At 40.6% G+C, this 21,668-nt stretch overlaps 3 protein-coding genes across 6 annotated transcripts; 2 read left to right on the top strand and 1 right to left on the bottom strand.

Annotated features, from left to right (window-relative positions):
* Positions 1 to 497: 497 nt before the first annotated feature.
* Positions 498 to 4,029, top strand: LOC115047401 (GTPase IMAP family member 7-like). 2 transcript variants are annotated; one of them, XM_029508314.1, is made up of 4 exons: positions 498 to 655; positions 767 to 820; positions 886 to 965; positions 1,280 to 4,029. In XM_029508314.1, exons 3-4 carry the CDS (start codon positions 917 to 919, stop codon positions 2,233 to 2,235), a joined length of 1,005 nt encoding a protein of 334 aa, XP_029364174.1. In that variant the 5' UTR covers positions 498 to 655; positions 767 to 820; positions 886 to 916; the 3' UTR covers positions 2,236 to 4,029. The 2 variants fall into 2 exon arrangements, with proteins under 2 accessions (XP_029364174.1, XP_029364173.1); XM_029508313.1 differs by having other exon boundaries at positions 498 to 965.
* Positions 2,870 to 15,307, bottom strand: flii (FLII actin remodeling protein). 3 transcript variants are annotated; one of them, XM_029508309.1, is made up of 31 exons: positions 15,167 to 15,307; positions 13,959 to 14,069; positions 13,015 to 13,086; positions 12,785 to 12,865; positions 12,304 to 12,551; positions 12,031 to 12,134; positions 11,726 to 11,901; positions 11,167 to 11,324; positions 10,882 to 10,966; positions 10,407 to 10,554; positions 10,190 to 10,320; positions 9,924 to 10,034; positions 9,687 to 9,791; positions 9,341 to 9,520; positions 9,114 to 9,196; positions 8,817 to 8,891; positions 8,485 to 8,568; positions 8,207 to 8,378; positions 7,833 to 7,940; positions 7,546 to 7,737; positions 7,295 to 7,393; positions 7,016 to 7,105; positions 6,786 to 6,925; positions 6,445 to 6,682; positions 6,175 to 6,329; positions 5,982 to 6,042; positions 5,703 to 5,831; positions 5,092 to 5,198; positions 4,875 to 4,980; positions 4,702 to 4,767; positions 2,870 to 4,618 (listed from the first exon to the last, which is right to left on the bottom strand). In XM_029508309.1, the coding sequence occupies exons 1-31, from the start codon at positions 15,227 to 15,229 to the stop codon at positions 4,484 to 4,486; spliced, it is 3,813 nt and encodes a 1,270-aa protein (XP_029364169.1). In that variant the 5' UTR covers positions 15,230 to 15,307; the 3' UTR covers positions 2,870 to 4,483. The 3 variants fall into 3 exon arrangements, with proteins under 3 accessions (XP_029364169.1, XP_029364171.1, XP_029364172.1); XM_029508311.1 differs by having other exon boundaries at positions 9,924 to 10,031; XM_029508312.1 differs by having other exon boundaries at positions 12,442 to 12,551.
* A 418-nt stretch (positions 15,308 to 15,725) lies between these two features.
* desi1a (desumoylating isopeptidase 1a) lies at positions 15,726 to 21,010 on the top strand. Its single transcript, XM_029508462.1, has 6 exons — positions 15,726 to 15,896; positions 16,194 to 16,215; positions 16,625 to 16,694; positions 17,112 to 17,221; positions 17,392 to 17,514; positions 18,327 to 21,010. The coding sequence occupies exons 1-6, from the start codon at positions 15,806 to 15,808 to the stop codon at positions 18,415 to 18,417; spliced, it is 507 nt and encodes a 168-aa protein (XP_029364322.1). The 5' UTR covers positions 15,726 to 15,805; the 3' UTR covers positions 18,418 to 21,010.
* The last annotated feature ends 658 nt before the right edge of the window (positions 21,011 to 21,668 follow it).

The raw sequence follows: 21,668 nt of genomic DNA, 5'->3' as shown, positions 1-21,668 counted from the left end.
TCCTCTGGAGCTACAGCCTTTAGTTTACTTCCCATCTCCTTCACCTTCACCGCCTGTCGCAGGTTTCACCCCACCATTCCTGCACTGTGGAGTAGTTAGATGGCTGTTTTGCCCCCAACCTCCACAAGGAGGAGTAAACTTTGGCCTTCCAGCAAGCCTCTTGGCACTCTCCAGCTCAGAGTACTTGAGGTGCTTCCTTTCGTGGCTGCTGTCATGCCTTCCTCCCAGGGAGTGGTGAGCTGGATGAGGAGGGCCCTTTCATTAACCACAGACCACATGGCATTGCCTAGTTGGGGGGGTAGTTGTCTGTACAACTATGGGGGAGGGAGGGACAAAGAAACAAATGCTGCTCTGCCAGTTTTCCGTGGACATGTTTGCTTTGAAGCAGAAATTTGATGTTGTCTCTGTCCACTCAGGGGAAGACAAGCTGCTTCCCGAGCTCTGCCAGCATCTGCTGCCCCCTTTTGGTTGTGAGCATGCTGCCAGGCTTTGTGAATCCTGTTTGGGCAGGTTAATCAGTAAACAGCCAAATCAAGAGATTGGATTCATGCTTGGTTCTACTTTAAAACATCGCTAACACCCACGTCAAAGGTAATTCATTTCAAGGATCGCAGAGATAGTATGAAATGCTCAGACCACTCATCATCTTAAGCAGGTAAGCCTGTGAAACTTGACCAGCGGGTGAATGTCCTGCTATCATGAGGTCTGTGACTCATACTTTCAGTTTCATGTTTGCTCCATAAAAATCATGTTTTCCAACACGCAGTAAGAGGAAGGGAGCTGGGGATAGAATTAATCTGAGCAAAGGAACTTCACAAAGGCTAGTAAGACTTACATTTAGGATAACTTAGCTGTTAGCAAGCAACTCCTGACACTGACTGTATACAGCTGAAAAGAAGCCCGATCGCCTTCTGACATGAACCTTGACAGCATAATTGATCCAGACCAAATGTATATGGCAGAAGGTAAGTGTAAAAATGAACCCTTAAATCCTCTAATATTGATATGAGATCTCTCTATCGACTGTTTTCTAAAGTTATTTCGGGTACAAGCAGCTCAGAAAGAGAAATTCCCTCTGGAAATACTGCAAACAAAAACCTATTCAGTGTTCAGTGTAGCCACGACCTCTCTGTCAAGTCTTTTTTTGAGTCAGTGAGAAAGTTCATGGCAGCAACCCAAGAATCCAAATCATTTGTGCTGAGCAGCTGCAGGCGTGTCAGAAGCAGTGGGGCTTTTTTTGTATTTCCACATAACTTGTTTTTCATTCCTGCACTGACAGACAAAGAAGAACCCCTGAGGATCATGCTCCTTGGGAAGAGTGGGGCAGGCAAGAGCTCGAGTGGGAACACAATCCTGGGAAAACATGTGTTTGAATCAGACATGAGACTGACCAGAGTCACATTGCACTGTGAAAAAGAAACCGGAACAGTTGGGAATATGCAGCTTTCTGTGATCGACACACCGGGCCTTTTTGAGAAAGATACAGACCAGAGGAGTGTAGCTCGAGAGATTCTGCAGTCTATCAAACTGCTTGAACCGGGACCTCATGCCTTTGTGTATGTTGTCCCAGTAGGAAGGATGACTCAGGAAGATCAGAGTACCCATTATATGATTGAGAAGATGTTTGGCCCGAAAGTGTGGGACTTCACCATCGTGTTGTTCACCCATGGAGATCGCCTTGGAGAAAAAACAATCAACGATATCATCACTGACAGCGACGACAACCTCCGCAACTTCATACGCAAGTGCAGCGGCGGCTTCCATGTTTTCAACAACAAAAACCAAGACGACATGGACCAGGTGACAATATTCTTGGAAAAGATCCAGACTCTGGTGACCCTGAACGGAAGGAAAGATTACAAGAGAGACCTGTATCCTGCCGGGGTGAAGAAGGTTTGGCAGAGGCAGGAGCTCATCCTGAAGGAGACGGAAGAAGAGATCAGCCGCAAGGAGATGCAGCTGAAGGAGCGTTTCAAGGAGAATGAGCTGGAGAAGAAGAAGAAGGAACTGTGGAGAAGAGAGGAGCAAAAAGCAAGGCTGGCTGCAGAGAGTGAGACCGACACGCAGAGCATATGGCTGCTTTTAGTGCTAACAGCGGCTTCAGTTATAGGTTGTGTTTTACACCCTGCCGCATGTGTGGGGCTGGCAGGAGTAGTAATGGCTTGGATTTGGATTTTATTTAAAAGGGCAAGATATTTTTACAATACATCATGCCACCATGCTAAAAAAAACTGAGAATGATCAGTAATCTATTCATCAAAGCTATGATGGATATCAGACAAGTGTTTTCATCTTATTCAATGTTTTTTTCATAATTAGGAGCATTTTTGATGGTTATTGGGGCAAACTGACCTTCACTTTAGATCACCTGTAACTTTTTCTGATGTGGCTTTTAATAACTTTTCTCATCTGAATTTTCTGATTCAAATGAGTTATTGTGCCTGACCAACGAAGACTTTTAGCATTGTCATGAAACTGGGAAAGTGGGATTATGATTGTCTTTGACTTTGTGTCTATTTAGCTTATGAATTAGGTTTTTAAATTAATCATTTTGAAATTTCAGTAAAAGAAATGCTTGTCCTCTAAATTAGGATCTCATGACTTAAAGTAACAAGACCCTGATACCTTTACCTCTGCAGATCAGTTTTACCACATAAAGATACTTCACTTTTTCCCACCATTGAAAAGATTCTCCCATTTTTCATTCTAAGCTGAATCACTGCTGGCTTTAGATACTCATTTAATAGATAAATGTGAGCCATCAAACTCGCACACCGAAATGCATACTGGCAAGTGCAAATCTCCAAATACTGAGCATAATGTCCAATCTAACATCTCAACCGCCAATGAAGAAAACCATGCAACTAAATATGCAACGTGAGATTTTATTTTTATATAAAATACATAAATAAAGCATCTGCAGGTGGCTTCAGGAGCATGTGCACATATTCATACACACACATACGTGTGTATGACTCAACACTAACAGGCATACAGTTCACCCCACAAAATAAAAGTACAAAGAAAGTCAATGAAAGTTGCAGCCATTTGGGAAATGCATATGTTGCTGGATCAGTGCCTGCACACCATACAGGTCACATGATCACTAAACACACTGCAGCAGTTGAGTTCTCCAAAGTTGATGCTGGCACCGAGGATCAGCAGTGAACTGCAAATTATTAACCAACGATCTCAGATCGGTGGCTGATTTACACTACGTTTATTAAAATATGTCTCTGATATGGCGCAAGAGATCTCCCATTAAAATCTGTAAATTATTAAAAGTCAAGTTTTGTTCCAAAACGACAAGTTTGAAAATGAACGCCCTGTCATCATGTGTTACCTTTTTCAAAAATGATTTGGATTAGTTTTGGGGGGAAAATCGAAACAAAACAATCTCCTCTTATCCCCAGAAACATAATAAAATAAACATCCAAGTAAAATTTAGCCTATACACAAACTGGGAGAACACAGTACTGTGATTTAGTTTTATGGATCTCCCGAGCTCTACTCATTGCACATTTAAAAATAAAACAAGGCTGTCTCACAATCTAGTACTTATATGCTGACCTCAACATTTCTTTGGCCAAATAAATGTAACTTAACTTCTACCCTGCTAAGGACTTGAACTGGAACAGGTAAAACAAAGTTTCAGATCAGTGGTCAAGTTAGAGAAAGTGAGACTAGAGATCCAAAAAAAGGCTGATTTCAGTAAAGGCGCATGGGGTAAACACACACATTCCAATGTATAGTCCAAACAACAGAAAAATATATATATTTATATAAACCAACATTCCTCAGAAAAACAATTATAGTGCTGTTTTCTGTTCAGTTCCTCAATGATGGCAGAGGAAAGAAAAAAACAAAAACAAAACAAGAACCGTAAAAATCAACTTATCTGGCCTGAACTGCTTCAAATTAGCTGCACAAAATGGCACGAAAGGACAGAGAAGTGACTCTTGACGTAATAAGCTCTTAACTCTTCACTGAACTACTGACCATGCAGCAGGGGCGACTTGAGAGCAGCAAAACAAGTTGATATGTTTGGGGTTTGACATCCCTTTGGGTTTCTATAAAGCCTCGGAACACCTAAGATCTACTTTTTCTGAAAACGTAGTTCACTTTTTTCCCCCATTCAACATCATTATTCAGCTTTGAAAAAACAAACAAACAAACAAAAAAAAAAAAACACCTGTAGAAAAACCTTAAATTCACCTCAAAGACAGAATTGGAGACTTATACCAGACAAACTGTCATTGTGGAACACTTAAATTTCTTCTTGTATGCAGCTAATGACCCGTTGAACAGCAGCAACTAGCAGGTAGAGGGGTGGGAATCAGATCTCAGCTAAAGCCTGGTTATAGTCATAGACATCATCATCATCATCAAACTGGTGAAAACTAAAATGATATGGCAGCAAACTGATCTGTTTATAGGTATGGTAGCATTTCTGAGCACATGTGCAGTTGAGAGAGTGTTATGACTATGCTGGGGGAGTTTTGAAAGCTCCCCAGGCGTGGAAGCAGCGTGTGAAGCAGTGAGGCTCATTCCCCTTCCGTACCAGTCGGAGCTTCCTCTGATGTTCAGCCTCTTTAGAGCGCATGTGCTGGATGTAAACCTGGTGAGGAGGGGGGAAAGGGATTAGAAAGACATGGAATAAAACCCAAAATGCATCCACACAAACTGGAAGATCTCGCTCACCTGGCAGGCTTTGAGACTAAGTTTGATCTCCACCTGGCTGGTCTGAGTGCCGACCCACATGTACACCTGACAGAAAACAAGGTCTCAAAGTCAACCCTGCTGCATAATAAAAAGAAATCTAACAGTAGAGGGTCAAACTAATCCAAATCTGTTATTGGGTCAATCATCGTTACCTCTTTGCCATTGTCAAGCAACATGATGTCATCATCGGCCAAGTCGTCCTGACAGAAGTCTGAGCATTTCTCTGACACAGAGAAATAACCCTTTTCGTTGGAACACCTGAGGCAGTGAGAGGGGGAGAAATAAGATGAAAAGAAAGAAAAGTGTTAAATGAAGGAGAGCAGATAGATGAGAGCGTGAGAGGAAAAAGTAAAGGAGATGGCCCCTCACCTGAAGAGCCGGGCATGTTTCATATAATCTGCATCTTCATCGTACGCCTTCTGAGAACCAATCCCCACCCAGAAGAAGTTCTCTGGCTCCTCCCCCTCATTTATTACCTGGGAGACAGGTAGGCTCATCAGTTGAGACACAATATGAAGTTTCAAGCTCACACATACACTCTTTTGGGTGTAATGGAATATCCATTCATTACATTACACACAAGCTGAAGTATCTGACTAAATATTTTATTAAGGCGGAAACTACCAGCATTAAAGAGGAGATGGTTTAAATGCCTTTCAGAAGCTTTTAAGTAAGTTTTGGACTGGTCACAGTTGAAAATGTATCATTACAGTTAAAATTGTTCAACTAATGAAAGCTTAAATACATGTGAGATGAGAAAATTTTTATTTTTATTATTTTAGCTTGATGGATGTGTTAACTTCAGGTCGTTGACAACTGCCAGTGTCAATGGAAGAAACTGCAGTGGGGAGTTTGGAGGTTGAAAATATACAGTGTGGTACATAGAAAATATGCTGAAACTCAGGTTGCTTTATTGTTTAAGTTCAAATCAAGAGAGAGAAAACTGAAGCGGTGACGTTGCATACCAACAGTAAACATACCTGTTTGCTGTATGTGTCATCGAACATGCTGTTCATGATGTCTTCGGCCAGTTTGGCTTCGTCAGGGTCAGCAGCTCTGCCCACCCAGGTGTAAACTATGCCCTGATTGTCTGTGCTCTCAAATGGTACCTGCCGAAAACGTCATGTTACAGAGAATCAAGAGAAGAAGCAGAGGACTGTCTTCAAACAGAAAAAGAAAAAAAAAAAAAAAAGAAAAAAAAAATCAAGTGGGACACAATGGCCTTTAAAAAAAAAAAAAACTATACAAGAAAATCTAACCTTGAGTATGAAGCAGAACTCTGAGTTGAGATTGCTTGAATCTGTCCCAATCTGGATAGTTCTAAATGAGAGAAATGTAGGGTTAAATCTTGAGAATGTCTTTAGAGAAGAAGACTTGAAAGAGTCTATGAACTGCATCAATGCATGCAATGTTGCTGCTGTGTATGAATCTGATAACAGGCAACATATTAACCTGGTGCAAAGTGCGCTGCCATTTGTGCGTATATGGTAAAGGGACGGCTGGGCAGAGTCGGTGTTCTGTTTCCTCTTTCCTTTGTGGATGATGAATTTCCTCTTGAAATGAGACAGGAACTTCAGGTTCTCCTGTTGCTGGGTCATACGCACCACCTGAAAAAGAAAAACATTAAACATGAAACTGTTGAAAAATTGTGAGCACGAGTACATATAATGAAAAAAAATATATTTTTAAGTGGTACGACATGGTCAAACAGCCTGCACAAACCTTCAGTTTTCCAGGGAAAAGACTCTCAAACTTCTTCTGCAGAGAGAAGGTGAAGGTAAGCCAGCCCATGTTGGAAGCCTGCCTGCCCTGCCAGAAGTAAACCACACACTGGAAGTCTTCCTCTGGCTGTTTGTCTTCCTCCTCCTCCTCTTTTCCTCCACCACCTCTTCCTTCTCCACCTTCTTCACCCTCTTTCTTTTCTTTCTCCTCATCTTCATATTCCACAGGCACCCAGTATCTGTGAACGCACGGTTAACACTTAACCCTAGCACGCATTGGTTTGCCATTTCTGCATTATAACAACTGAACCCCTGCCCCAAAAACAACATCACACATCCTACCTGCAAAGGAAGACGTAACAGTCCTGTGTGAAGAAGTGACCAAACTCTTCCTCTGGCAAGCGAGCAAACTTCTTTCCCTCCAATACAAATCCTTCCATGCCATCCAGGTCCTCATTCCACTCCTCCATTAACTGCTCAGCCTAGAGAGAAAACACACACAGAAGAGTTGTTTTTGTCGGCTTAAAATAGGGAGTATGAAGGAGATTAACTGTGCGTGTTTGTGTTGTTACCTCAGTGAGGGGCATAGCTGGCTGTCTGGGAAGGAAGAGAGCTGTGAGGTCAGCTTTCATTTGGTCTTTCTGCTCTGCATCCTTCTTCACCTGAGAGAGGAAGCACAAAACCAAGAGATCAGATGCCAATATCTGATAATTAAGTACAGGTGGCCTTTAAGCAGATTCATATTTTGAGGGGATTACTGTTCTTTGAGCCACTCAATTCATCAGTGCCATTCAATGGCTTGCTCGCCAAGCAATACATATAATTGTTGCACAAACACACGTGTTGCCTACCTTGCCCTGCAGGTTGCCAGTCTGTTGTATGGTCTCAGCTGCTCTAGTGTAGTCCACCTTCAACACGTCATCCCAGTTCTTAAACTTGGATTTAAACACCTAGGAGAAGAGAAGAGGATGAATATGGGCACTGGTGAAATTCTGAAGAAAAATGTAATTGAAAATATTGGATTGTGAGCAGTCAGTGACACATACTGACATATCTCTACATAAAAGCCCAACACCACGAAGGCAGGTCAATTTTTTATTACCTGACACTCGGTACCCTCCAGATTGCGGGTGACACAGGCGTGTTTGGGCCGGTGCAGCATGGAGCAGATCTCCTGACCCAGTTTTAATGCAGCTGCTCGGACCAGACGAGGAGACTTCCTCCCGATCCAAATGAATACATCGGACCAGCAGTCTAGGATGTACACGCACTTTGTATCCAGGAGAGATTGCACCTGAAGGAGAGGTAAGAAGTGAAGTAGAAATCAGGAAAAAACAAGGCAGGGAGGAGGGACGATGGCTTGTCTGTTTTTGCAGCAGATAAACATACCAGTCTCAGCTCTGGCAGGGTATCCAGTTTAATCTTGTGGTCTTTGTGCTCCACTGACAGCTTGTAGTTAATCTGAGGCAGCTCCAGATAGCCTAGACCCAGGCCCACCTACAGTACAGTGGCACACAAAACATCAGTAAACTGATTTACAACTTTACCGACTTATCAGTTTATGCACATACTTGATAGTTTTCATTTAAAAGCAGTCATATTGCCTGGAGATCCCCATGTAAATGTACTGTTAGCATCCACACTTTAATGACAGCATTCTGTAAACCTTTATCTCAAAAATATGGTTATATGACTTCATGCCTTCATGTTAGCATTCCACTAACACTCCAAACAACTGCAAAGAGGTAGTTAAAAGGATTTACCTTGTACAGTTTGGGTCTTATGGGAGAAAAGTCATCTGGTACATGTTTCTTGATCTCCTCTGGTTGTCCTCCCAGCACCTCCCAGAAGCCTGGAGGCTCCTGGTTCTGCATGAGGGTTGTGATCTCCGCTTTCCCCTTGCGCTCGTTCTTATTTATTTTTTCTGCAAACAACCTGAAGGATGACGAAAACCCCTGTTTTGGATCACTTCTCAAATTTGGACTAAAGCCACTGAATGATTTGAATGTGGCTGAAATATACTGTTAGATTGGTGTCTGACCTCGCCTTTGTGGTGCCACTTAGTGTAGCATTGGCTCCTCTCCAGATAAAGATTTCCAGCCCTGTGTCCAACAGGAAGACAAAACTGCCAAAAAGGAAAAAGTGAGTGACAGAATGTTATGGGCAAAGCGCTAAGGTCTAAATCAGACAGTGTACAAATGGTATCAAACAGAACTGGAATAAAATGAGAAACAAATCTATTGCCGTTCAACATACACTGATTACACAGAAAATTAGGACTGTGTGGGTTTTTGTGAGATATGTACAAGTGTAATGAGGGGTGAAGCAAAATAGTTCTTGCATGTATCACATGTTGTGTGAAAAAAAAGTCACCGTGGGTCAAGGGATGAAGCCTTCACAGGGACAGACTCCAGTCTAATGTTTTTCTTGCCGTAGACTCTGTACAACCTGACAAAAACACAAAAAAGTTCAAAAGTGGTCTAAATGTTTTTGGGGTAAACAGTCACTGAAATTCACATTAGAATAATTAGTTAATAAACCGAAGTGTGTAAAGCTTTTTCAAAAAATGTCAGAAAACACATCTCTGATTATATTAGGATAAGAAAACAAAAGAAATCCATTGAAAGACAACAAACAAAATCCGTGCAAGGAATACTTCTTACAGCTTACCTGACAGCATAGTGTGTGTCCTCTACAGTGTAGAATCCACTGGCTGTTCCTCCTTCAATGTAGGAGATCTCATTGTTAAATACCTGCATACAAGACAAACCTCATTTACAACAGCATGTAGAAGCTGAGGTTTTACAAAGCTGAAACGCTGAGAATGCAAAATACAAGGTGTTTCTTAAATACTGCAGTTATTGGTGGCCACCCTAATTTATCATGTTTATACATACGGCGCTGAATTCCTCGCTCTCGTCTCCCATCTCTTCCCTTATTGTTCTGCACTCTGCTCCAAGGAAATTTCGGAGGTTCACAGCATGGATAGCAGAGCCGGCCTTCTTGTCCAGTGTGGCTTCCTGGCCAATCCAGTAGTAGATCTGCCAGGTCAGTGCTCCGTTATCATCCAGGAAGGTCTAAAAAGAATCGAAATATAAGGAGTGAATTTGTCTTAACACATAAATATAATGAAAACTCACAGGTGTTCCACTAAGTTTTTGTGTTTGTCTGATTAGTTTGGATGCAAGTCTAAGTAATGACATTAACCAATGCCTGAAAATGTTAGCAGATTGGACATGTTACCTTGAGTACAATGTAGCAGTCTGCCTCATAGAATTTGCCGTGGAAAGCTTCATCCACTTGGATGGGAACAAAGTTCTCAATCTGCCACACGGCTACACCTGGAATCTGTAGGGAGATGCAGACAGGTATACAATCGACCTTTAAAAGTGATCCTCCACCTTCACAACCTGACAGGTTCTCCACAAAAAAAATGCTGAAAAGGTCTCTCACACACACATACACACACACAGACTTTACCTGTCCCACGTCCTCCAAAAAGAACTCTGAATAATCCAGTTGAGGTTTTTCGAGACTCTTGTCCCAGCGTCGGATCTTTAAATCACCATACTTCAAGTCCCCATTCTCCTGCTAAATCAACAGGTAAATGAAATAAATCCTCTTGGGTTTCTCATTCTCTCTCCACGTATTTCCCGATTCCTCTCATTATTAGTGGAGAGATTTCTAAACCAATTAAACTACCCGCCTCCCATACACAAATATTCTTATCTCTTTGAATTTTTCACCTCCAAGTTCTTCTTCTCCTGTGCGACATCACTCATGCCCTTCAACACCTGCTTTGCCTGATCATCCTGAGAACAGTCCTTTCTTCTCCTTAGCCTCATCTTCCTCGCCAGGTGATCTCTGGGACTGGTTCCTGGACATATGTAGAAACAGATTCCAATTTAAGATTCTCTAAAATAACTAACAACACACTAGCTCTACACACAGAGTGACACATACCTCCTCCAGCAGCAGCCACAGTGGCAGGCGAGGCCCCGGCCAGCCGGAGCTGGTTCTGTAGTGAGAAATCAATGTTGTACCACTCTGCCGCTCTGTCAACAGGCTTGGGAGGCATCACCAGGTTGGGGTTCTCACGTACATCCAGAACCTACAGAATGATACATTTATGACAGCCGATACGATGATGTAACCACTACCACAAATCAAAGATAAAAAACATTTTCATAATGCACTGCCTTCTATTACTTAATCAATCATCAAGTACACCATTCCTACAAAAAACTACAAAAAATGTATAAATTATTGATGAATCTACCTTTTTTCCAAATATATCACAAAACTATAAAAAGCATTTTCCCTTTAAAAAGTCACTCTTTATAAATGATGAAAAAGTACTTTGGGTTTTTCTCCAGTCATGAACAAGGTTAGCACCAAGTAAGCTCTTATAATGTACTTGACAAGTAGAGCAGTGTACCTCTAAATCAGTCAAGAAGTGGATGGCCTCAGGCAGTGTCACCAGGCGGTTTTTGTTCAACACCAGCTTCTTCAACTTGCCACACCTAGAGGATGACACAAAACCACAATTATTCAACGTTTGGTACCTAAACAAGTTATTCTGCCATGTCAAGGACATTTCTATACAGTGATTGAGCCTTACTTCCTAATGGAAATATGAAAGAATCGCATTTTCTGCATTTTTTTGTCTAACATCTTCAGCCAATTTATAACATACTGTTCAATCAACTTAGCCAAATCCTACCTGCAGAGTCCCTCTGGGATGAGTTCAAGGTTGTTGTTGGCAGCCATGAACTCAGTAAGGCTGGACAGTTTGCCAACACCTGGAGGAACGCCATCAAAGTCCAGTTTGTTGGAATTTATGTAGAGCTTCTTCAGTTTAGACAACTTACAGATGGCAGACTGGATGGAGAAACACAAGAAAAGTTTATTAATTAGACAGAAATAATACAGTACAGGGCCTCAGAATAACTTCTTGGACAATACACTAATAATCCAGCACCGCAGTCTTTTAGATTAACAGATATCTCTGCAATTCCTTAGTTAAAATATATTCATGTACAGTATATGCCAAAAAATTTGGACACACCTTCTCATTCAAATGAATAGGAAAGTGTGTCCAAACTTTTGGCCTGTGCTGTATTTACTTTTCCAGGTTTTGATACTTTCATCTGTTAGAATAAGTAACAAATGAAATCTTGTAGTTTTACTATTTCCACAATTTGAATCACTTTAGTGTTAGAAACTGCAAGTATGAACTGGTGGTATGTTAAAAACAGCTCTGTAATGATTATGGTCCTTACGGGAAGTGAGGTGAGCTGGTTACGACTCAGGTTCAGCGTCTCCAGCTGAGTCCACTGGTCAATGCACAGGGAGAGCTCTGAGATCTGATTACTGCTCAGATTGAGCCTTTTCAGGTTACCCAATGAATAGAGACACTCTGGCACTCGAGTCAGGTCATTACATGATAGGTCAACATCTGTGAGAGATGGGAGTGTTTGCAAAGTCAAGACAGAGAGTTTGAGGACATAAACAGAGCACTGCATCATCAAGAAGACAGAACAAATGTGAGAAATTGGTGCATTTTGTGTGTGTCTGTGTGTATTACCTGCTAATTGTGTCAGTCCCTCTAGGCTGGTGGGCATGTTGCTCTGGGTCCTCTGGGTGTTCCTCAGGTGCAGAGTTTGTAATGCCACCATGGCTGGCAACTGGCTGCTCAGATGCAAAAACATACACACACAGCCAGTTAGCACTCGATGGTGTATCGCATTTTTCACTTTTATAATGAAAATTGGCCCTAGAATTTTTAGGATCTTTGAATAAAAGTGAAAAGTGAGTGAAAGATGGCAAAGGATAACGACTGCATTAAAAGTTCCTTTACCGCAACTGGGCGTGCATCAGCGGGTTGTTGTTCAGTATGAGAGTCTGCAGGTGCACCAGACGTCTCATCTGGGGTGGCAAACTGTCAAGCTTGTTGTCACTCAGGTCCAGGTACAGCAGGTCTGTCAGGTTGATGAACAGCTGGTTGGGGATTAATTCAATACTGTTGTGGCTCAGATTTAGCACTAGCATGTTCCTGCTGTTCTCCAGATCTCTGGGGATCTCTGTCAGCTGATTGTAGCTCAGGTCCTACAGGGCAAGAAAGTGTAGAAAAATATGATAAAGGTGTTTTTGTTATAGACTGCAGATTTAATCTGGGACAGGAATGAAAATGGGGAAGATAACTGGTAACATGTTCAGGCAGTTTACCAGAAAAAAAGAAAGGAATTGTGTTAATGGTGTGAAGTGTAGGGAGACTGTAAAAATGTCTTATGAACTCTTATAGAAAAAAGAAAAGGAGTTGTCATGGTGTGAGATTGTACCAGCACAGAGAGATCATCTAGTTGAAAGATGTCATCTGGGACTCCAGAGTTTTTCAAGTTGTTTGCTCTGGCTACCACAGCCTGCGCACACAATTAAAACATGATAAGTGCAGTATAGTAGCATGAATACGACTAACAACTGACAGTTGATGTACTCAAGGTTACAAGACATTCAATAAAGTCATTTTACATGTGCTTTATTAATACTTTATTGCAAGTGTATCAGTTACCCGTAGGTTTGGTAAGCTGGACAGTTCTCCATGTAAAGTGGTCAAGCTGTTGTGACTCACTGAAAGATGCTCCTGAAGAAGGAAAAACAGATTTGTCAACGTTTATTCAACATACCTCACAAACACAACGTAATCTACAAATTATATGTTTAGTGTCCAAGTTGCCCAAGTAGTACACTGCTGTGCAATTTATTACTGACTTACTTATTTGCTAGTCAGAAAAAAAGCTTGTTTATTTTATTACAAACTGGAAAAAAAAAGTCAAAGGACTGCTTAAATAAGACACAGCATCTGTGAGCCAGGATAATGGACTAATCTTTTTAAGCCACACCCGACAGATCATCTTTTTACCATGGCCTGCTGAGCACTGCCTTACAGATAAGATAATCCTATCAGAGATACTGAGGGTAAATGTATAGCTGTGTTTGTTCTTAGTCAGGTGATCAATCAATATGCTGATGACTTAATCTGTTACTCAAACACAGCACTGACATATTTTGACTAGAACACTAAAAATCCTTTCGTCAACAAAGCAGTGACAGAAAGAAAATTTTATCAGGTTATCTGGTTTCATATAAGAAAAGGTGGATATAAATAAAAGGAAAATTTTAATATCTTCCAAAGACTCCTAATATGCTTGCTAAACTAAATGTACTGATAATTAAATGAAGACCAACACATTCCCTTTGACTACTTTCAAAGTATTCAAAGGAATCATCTGTTGCTCACATGTCAACAATGTTTTGACTTCAAGTAATACGTCGGGCCATTTGACATGACGTTGCGTTGGGTACTCATCGACAGCGTAATACCTGTTGTGCATTTGTGTTCATGCACTCACAGTATTGATTTGTACCTCACACAACCTTATCAAATAACCCTCTCTATCCATTTAATAATTTGTGGCAAAGCTTACAATTAGTAAATACATCTGCATGTCTCACCAGCTTCTGCAGAGAGGCCAGCTCCTCTGGGAGATAACACAGTCCTGTCCTGTTTAGTTTCAGCCATCGCAGACTGCTCATACACTTGACATGTTCTGGGAAATATCCACCCTGTAAGGACACACACATGAAATAAACATAAATGACTTTTGGAAGCACTAACAGTTACTAACCACAGTTAACAATGCTAGATTTTTTTTCTTCTGAAATAAAACATACTAGTGACATTTATTTACCAGAGCCATTTACACCTGAATATGGTTTTATCACAATATAGAAGATCTTCTATACTGCAACTTGCTGATATCCTGAAGCACACAGCCAACACAATAAACAAAACACTAAAAAAAAATAAAAATGTAAGAGTTTCATTGGTGAATAGGATGGCACAAATCCGGATACACACATGCCCCACATGCCCCTTTTTAAGGGGCATGTGTGTATCCGGAATGCCTTTTCCAGTCGTTTTGATCTCGGACTCATTTTGGCAGAGGAAATGATGTCATCCCAGACTGGCTGAAAATAGATCTTAACCGTCAGCCATTCAATAACCAACACACCAACGCAGTTATTCGGTCACTTTAATACTTCTGGATTAATCCTGCATGGCAGCTCGCGTTAAAGACACCGTTAGCTGTCGTTTTTATGAACAGATTATCTCAGCTGTCACTGCTTCAACAACACTAAGCTGGCAAAGTGGGTCAAAATTCACCGGAGGAACCACGTTGTACGGCTGCAGACATTCAAACCTTCAGCCAGCGTAGTTTCTGCCGTCAACACAATCTAAATGAAACGTAGATTAAAAACTGACACTGACGCGGAGCTTGTTCCCCCGAGTCAGACACACACAGTTAGCCAACACTGGAGCTAATTCTGCTAGCTAACGTGACGTTGGAAGGAGCTACATTATCCCAAACTATAAAGAAAAAAATAACTAAGAGCTAACAAAGTAAATCAAATTGGGTCAGCTACAGCAAGCAAAAAGCTTTAGCCACCAGACAGGACAGTATGTGGCTGAAGCAGGTCGGACTTTACTTCGTTCATGTCAAACATCTGACAACTGGCTAACGCCCAATGAGCTAGGCTAATGTTTCAGCGAGCTCAGCCCTTGGCCATCTGTCGCCGAGTCTCTAACCTTAGCTTTAGCTTCCCAGCTAAGCTGAACAGCTTTGGCTACACAGCTAAAGGTAACTGTTGGAAGTTCTTACCTTAAAGTCGTTTCCACTGAGGTCTACCCCCCTTATGAAGGGAAGGACTCCGGTGGCAGCCATTTCTGGTTGATATCAGCTGCTCAGCCCTCAACTGTCTATTTTGGTCAAAAGACAGGGAGGGTTTGGCTGGAAGGAGCGACCGCTCTTCTTTTCGTGTGTTTTAGCGGGTTTGTGCGCTTTACCGCACCCTTCTGCTTCGGAGTGTACTCAGTGTAATCACACAGTATCATAGAAAGTTTAGTCTTATTTTGATACAAAACACATATTCCTTTCGTTCGGGACAAAATAACTGGGCCGCCTTCTGTCTTTGTGAAAGTGTCTTTGATCGGTAAACATGCAACAAGACACCGCTGACAATTTAATACTTCAATTATGTCAAGTCATTCAGCGATAACAAGGGGCAAAACCGGAATGAATAACGCGTCCTTCAAAATAAAACCGAGCTATCGCGAAAGCTTTCCTGGTTATGTCTAAATCTCCTGTAAACGTTTTTACTTTGAAGGCCGTAAAGACGGAAGTGAGCTTTTGACGTGATGACCCCGCCGTCAGTCAGCTGTGCTGTCTGGACCTTAGCCGAGCGGAGCCAGCCAGCGAAAAAATAACACACAAAAATAAGATATTTCCGAGGTGAACAACATGGATAAAAATACTACGCGATACAATGTACAGCTGTACATTTATGATTTATCGAGGGGGATGGCTCGCAGCCTCAGCCCCATCATGTTAGGTAAGTAAAGATAAAAAAAATCCGATGCATCTTGGCCTTGGCGACAAATAAGTGATGACAGCAACAAACAGCAAGCGGAGATGCCCTCTCTGTCGTTACTTGCATCCTAAAGATTTCAACAGCTAGGTATTATTGAAATGAATTTTCTGCTAATAAATGTTAAAACGTGACTGATTTATGTTCACAGTGATTGTTGACATCCAACTGCTCCCGCTTGTTAGTTTTCACATTAGATGCTCGCATAAAGGATCACCTGCTACCTGCTTCCTCTTACTGCTTTCCGCCTTTCTCTTACAGGAAAACAACTGGACGGTATATGGTACGTCTCTCTTTTCTGTTGTTTTGATAACGAGGACATTGTTTGTTGTGTAATGTGTAGCTTAGCCAGATGGATGCCCTTTAATATTATGAAATCGGGGCTAAAATAGAGCACAGTTTCAAAACAGCTACTGGAGGTGTGTATCTTTCTGTCCTCACTATTGCATGACGGTGTTGAAATCCCATAATGAAGCAGAGATGGACATTTTATGCAAATAATAAATGCCAAACCTGTCAGTATTGTAAAAAAAAAAAATGTAAAAAAAATCTAATTTGAAGAATTCCTGCGCTTTGTTTCTTAGTTTAGAAAGGTTAGGGTTGTTGTAAGTTGTACCTGTTGCTGTGAATGTTGAGTAATACCAAGTTGATGTGACACGGATATACATGGTAACTCAGAGCTTTCCTTCCAGGCATACAGCTATAGTGGCATACGGTGATGAGTTCTTCTTTGGTGGGGAGGGGATCTCCAGCTGTTCACCGGTAAGGGGACTGACTCCTGCTACTCACCAAACAAACTCGTGAAGGAGATGTAGGCTCTCTCAGACTGCTGCGAGCACACAGTGGAAAACAGAAAGTATTTTTAGGGTTGAACCACCTTACACTCCACATGAAAATGAAACTGTCACATTATACCACTGAACCAAAATTACGACACTCGTGAGAAGAAGTGTTTGGTTAGGGACTACTTTCAGCTGCAGATGCTTATGTCATTGTTTCAGTAGACAGTAGTGATAGTGACTTTAAATTAATGACATGATGTACTTAAACAGTGTATAGACTGATGCTTTGGTGATTTGATCAGATCATTTCATGATTCATGGTTACTTTTTTGTACAGCTTTCACAGAATATGTTAAAGTTTTTTAAAACTCTTTCCTTCTGCAATTCTCTTTGTCAGGGTGGTACGATGCTGGGACCTCCAGACACAGTAGTGGAACTGGGTGAAACAGAAGTGTCAGAGGAAATCTTCATGGATTACCTCTCTTCCCTTGGAGAAAGCACATACAGGTTGAGTTGCTGAGCTTCGAGTTGTCATCACAGCAATTTTTTCTCTTTCTGTCATATAGAGCAGCCACTAGTTGTTTCTAGAATAGGTCTAATCATTTGGATTTTACACTTTGCTTTTAAGAAAGTTGTTTTGTGATTAATTAATCCTTTACCATCACCTCTTGGTTTAGAGGTGACAGGTATCGTTTGTTTGAACACAACTGCAACACCTTCACTAATGAGGTGGCCCAATTTCTGACGGGCAGTACCATCCCCTCCTACATCACTGACCTTCCATCTGAAGTCCTCTCCACGTGAGTATAAACCTCAGTTCGTCGGTTGCCCATGACTTCAGCCTTTCAGCCATATGATCATATCTGTGCCCCAATAAATTCTAAGTGAGGAAGTGGCCCTGTGGAGGCAGCAATGCACTTAAAATGTCTAACTAACTAAATCATGTAAAGTGGATGAATTATAAAACATGGCGGTTTCAAAAATGCTATCATGTCATCTTGACTAAAGTTACTCTTTTGTGATACAGAGCATTTCAAACACTCCAAGTGAGCCAAGAAGTTAATATGATGTGGCCCTCAAGGAGTTTTATTTGGGCTAATTTTCCGGGCTCACTTTGATCTCTTTTTAGCCGTCACGCGGCCAGTCATATGGGAGACACAAGTTTCTCTTCAAACTCAGTGTGACTGCCACATTTAAAAGGGAACAGGCAGCACTAGTTTTATCAGCAAAAGTATAAAATGCAGCTGTTGGTTAAAGAGTAAAAAGTACTTGAGCTACACCTGCAATAGCCTTGATATTGGAACAGTAACATCCTTTAATCATCTTAAGACAAGGGTATGTTGAAAAGTACCTAGGTAGATTTACCTAAATGTAGCATTATGATATTTGAACTCAAGTATTTAATTTTGCAGGCATTAGATCAATGAAATATATAAATTGTAAAATGCAAAAAATCTTCTGAATTTATTATCATTATTTTTGCATTTTGTCTGTTCGTCTCTTAAAAATGTTCTAGCCTATAAAAGCTGATTTAAAATCCAGCTCACAGCTGTGCCAGTTACATCAACATTGAGTTTGTATTATCAATAAGATCTCTTCCTTCCATCTCCAGACCGTTCGGCCAGATCCTGCGGCCCATCCTGGACTCTATCCACATCGCCCCTCCAGGAGGCAATGTCATCAACGGGGGCAGAAACATCTAAACTGAAAAAGAAGCAGTTGCAGTGTTCTCCAGGTCATTTCCATTGTAATCACTCACGAAGAAAACAGACTTTCCTTCTCTCTCTTCTTCTTTCTCTCCTCGCTTCTCTCCTTGTAAATACAATAGAAATGAAGTTGCTGTGACTCATACCAGTTAATCCTTATTTAATTCATTTTTTCAGCATAGTTTCCTCCTTAAAATCTAGTTGGTTGATGGAAAACTGGACAGTCAACATCATATTCAAATTACTTTATAAGTGGTAACAAAAAACTGAGTTTTGCATTCTACCAGCGCAGTCCGATATGTGACCTTTTATTTTCCAACATTGAAAGTTGAGTTTAATGAATGTTGCCTCCTTAGAACTACATCTGTGGAGAGTTCTTTAGTAATAAATTCTAATGTATACTTCACTAAGTATTTTACTAAACAGATTCCACCCATTCCAACTTTATTTAGTATTTTACATTTTGCAGGACTATATTGGTAAAATATGAAAATATTGCATACCTGATGGTTGGAATTAAATCTACAACATAAAAATACCTCTTAGCACATAATTGCATAAAAGTAATTTATAATGAAATGATCTTTATTATTTTTTGTCTCCATTGTGGTATGTCTTTTTATGTAATAGATTTCAGTTCCTCAGTGCAGTTAGTATTTGTTTCCTGACATATCAGGTTCCACACATGGTGTTGCGGTGAGAATAATATGCTGCTGACCACAATGGAATTGATCTGTGTGTGTACTTTTGCATAGATATGTTTAATATATTCATTTTAATTGAATGAGAAAAATATTGGTTGAAACGTTTAATGAATTGTAATTTTTATTTGCACTTTTTATGCTTTCTTTTACTTTAATTTTATTTTGTAGCCTTTATTTCATTTCCCATCAGCAACCTATCTACCCGTACCTATTATATTTATCTCAGTTTCTGCTGGAAACGGCCCTTTTGTGGTTGCCTACTTTTTTTAACCTTTCATTATCATTCCAGTTGTCACAGAGTTTGATGTGACGTACAGCAGATGATTGATGCCTAACTAGCTCAGAGGTTATAAGCTTAAGTAAGAGACCACGTAAACTTAGTTAAGTGTGTACTTTTGTGTGTAGGACTGGGCTCAGTTCACTGTAAAATCAGTTTCTATGTCAACAAAATCACACCCTGGATTTGTTAATGGCAGGGTATGTGGCAAAGATGGCAAGATGAACACAAGGAAAAATTCAACAGTGCTACATAATTATTGTCCAGACAATCCAAGAAAGATGTTGGAAAGTCACTCTTCTTTGTCAAGAATGACAAAGAATGTATGACTTTAAACACTGACTCTACCATCTGGTGTAATTAAAAGTGAACTGCACCACAGGCCGTGCCTCTTGGCTTGGGTTACCAGCTCCACGCTCATCACTGATAGACTCTACGTTGTATAATTATTTAAGAATCCATGTGCTAAAGTTGTCATGTGTGTCATTTTCAACAAATGCACATGGACAGATATTTTTACAATAGAGGTGACCATGTGCAGGACTGTGCCCTGCACCATTAACAACCTGCTTGAGTCCTTTAACAGCCACCGTAGTGTGTTTGATACATACACACTTCTGTGCCTTCATTTCCCTCCGCTTGATTCCAGTCACGCTGTTGGAGGTGGCATGGTTATAGTATAGCACAGATGTTATATTCCTATGCAGTCTGCATTAAACATCTGATAGTTAGTTGGATGTAGGATGGTTTTGGAAAATCCTAAAATACAGCAAATGATGTTAAAGTTGAATGGAACAGTCGCCACTATTCATCATGCAACGCAAATAACTCAATTTCTATCTGTGAAACAGAAGTCTCCGAAAAAAATTCCAGATTGAACAACATCTGGATCCAGTACTGTAGCTCTCGGTTTATAATCTGAGTACATTATCCACTGCACTCTGCCATCTGAGAGAGAGAGAGAGAGGGAGCGCACACAGCCGTCACACGTCACAAAAGATAACACACAGCAGATCACATGCTTCAGGGTTTATCTGATTACGATGATGTTACACGCATGAACCAAACAGAACCTCATGAGCCTTTCCCTTCTTAACCAAACAGAGTGAAGGATGAAAGAAGCACAGAAAAGACGTCTCAAAGAGTGATTAAACCAGCATTACCCTTCATCATGTTCTCTTGCAATAAATAAACCTCACACACACTTTTGCTTCCAATTGGTCCCTTAAACCTAAAGTGTAACCAGACATTTCTAAGCATTTGGCAACTTTTAGAGATTAATACATTAAACGTAATACCCTTTAAGAAGCTAGAAAGCTCAGGTGAATGTGGGTTAACTGCTTATTTTGCCTTCTGCTAACCAACTAACTGACATGGTAACCAGACCACTGATATGTATTACTGCACAAGTCACCCTTGGTTGCTGTAATGTGTGTTGTTGCTGGCTGCTACCTGTAATGTGAAATTGAACAGATAAATTTATGGCTATTTGAGTAATCTAACTATGGCAAATATGCCTGTTCATATTGTTTGTGTAACTTTATGTTGTTTTTGTAATTCAACCTATACATAAAGCCATTCACTGCAATTTTGTTTCTGGTGCATTTTTGGTCACTTTAAAAAGCTTCCAGCAATTGTCATTAAAAAAAAAAAAAAAGCGTTAAAAAGGTCATACTTCTTTTTTTTTTATCATAAAAGATATAACAGAAATATCCCTTCATTAATAAGGTTGCTCCCATAAGTTAATAAGATACTGGTAGGCAACAAGAGTCAAATATTGTTAACTACTAAAAACTCATGTCAGCATTAGGAAAAATTGAAAAAACATAAGTCAGAAATAAAACTGAATAAAGAAGCTATAATCATAATTATAAGATTTACCAACAAGGACAGATTCAAAGTACCAAGGTCTTCACATTAAAGATGATTGAAAAAGATCCAGAAAAATTCCCACTGCAGGTGCTTTCCTTTGTCATCACCACCTCCAGGTGACGTATCAGTTTTGTGAAATGACTGGGTATCCCATTTTGCATGTTGTGGCCGGTCAACATGAAACAATCATGTCCCCTGTTGTAATGATCCTCCAATGTTCACTTATAGCCTTGTTGAAGTTATCCAAGCTTCCACAGAGAGGCAGCATTGCGCTATGCTTTGCTACATATCCATCTTCCAGTCTAACGTGTTTTGGTTAGAAGGTTGTTGTCTCAAAACCAGGACGAACAGTGAAAATGTTAACAGATAAACATTTGATGCTACTGTTTCTCCCT

The sequence above is a fragment of the Echeneis naucrates genome, chromosome 8 (genome assembly GCF_900963305.1).
Source record: "Echeneis naucrates chromosome 8, fEcheNa1.1, whole genome shotgun sequence".
Taxonomy (NCBI): domain Eukaryota; kingdom Metazoa; phylum Chordata; class Actinopteri; order Carangiformes; family Echeneidae; genus Echeneis; species Echeneis naucrates.
This window is presented reverse-complemented; position numbering and strand designations above follow the sequence as displayed.

What these genes read in the sequence shown, in the direction of transcription:
- LOC115047401 (XM_029508314.1), top strand. Translation starts at nt 917, where the DNA reads ATGAACCTTGACAGCATAATTGATCCAGACCAAATGTATATGGCAGAA. An exon ending in CCAAATGTATATGGCAGAAG is followed by an intron (nt 966 to 1,279) that starts GTAAGTGTAAAA and finishes CTGCACTGACAG; the next exon opens with ACAAAGAAGAACCCCTGAGG.
- desi1a (XM_029508462.1), top strand. Translation starts at nt 15,806, where the DNA reads ATGGATAAAAATACTACGCGATACAATGTACAGCTGTACATTTATGAT. An exon ending in AAACAACTGGACGGTATATG is followed by an intron (nt 16,216 to 16,624) that starts GTACGTCTCTCT and finishes CTTTCCTTCCAG; the next exon opens with GCATACAGCTATAGTGGCAT. An exon ending in CCATCTGAAGTCCTCTCCAC is followed by an intron (nt 17,515 to 18,326) that starts GTGAGTATAAAC and finishes TTCCATCTCCAG; the next exon opens with ACCGTTCGGCCAGATCCTGC.
- flii (XM_029508309.1), bottom strand. Translation starts at nt 15,229, where the DNA reads ATGGCTGCCACCGGAGTCCTTCCCTTCATAAGGGGGGTAGACCTCAGT. An exon ending in CCAGCTTACCAAACCTACGG is followed by an intron (nt 12,866 to 13,014) that starts GTAACTGATACA and finishes TTGTGTGCGCAG; the next exon opens with GCTGTGGTAGCCAGAGCAAA. An exon ending in TGCTTGACAATGGCAAAGAG is followed by an intron (nt 4,768 to 4,874) that starts GTAACGATGATT and finishes GTTTTCTGTCAG; the next exon opens with GTGTACATGTGGGTCGGCAC.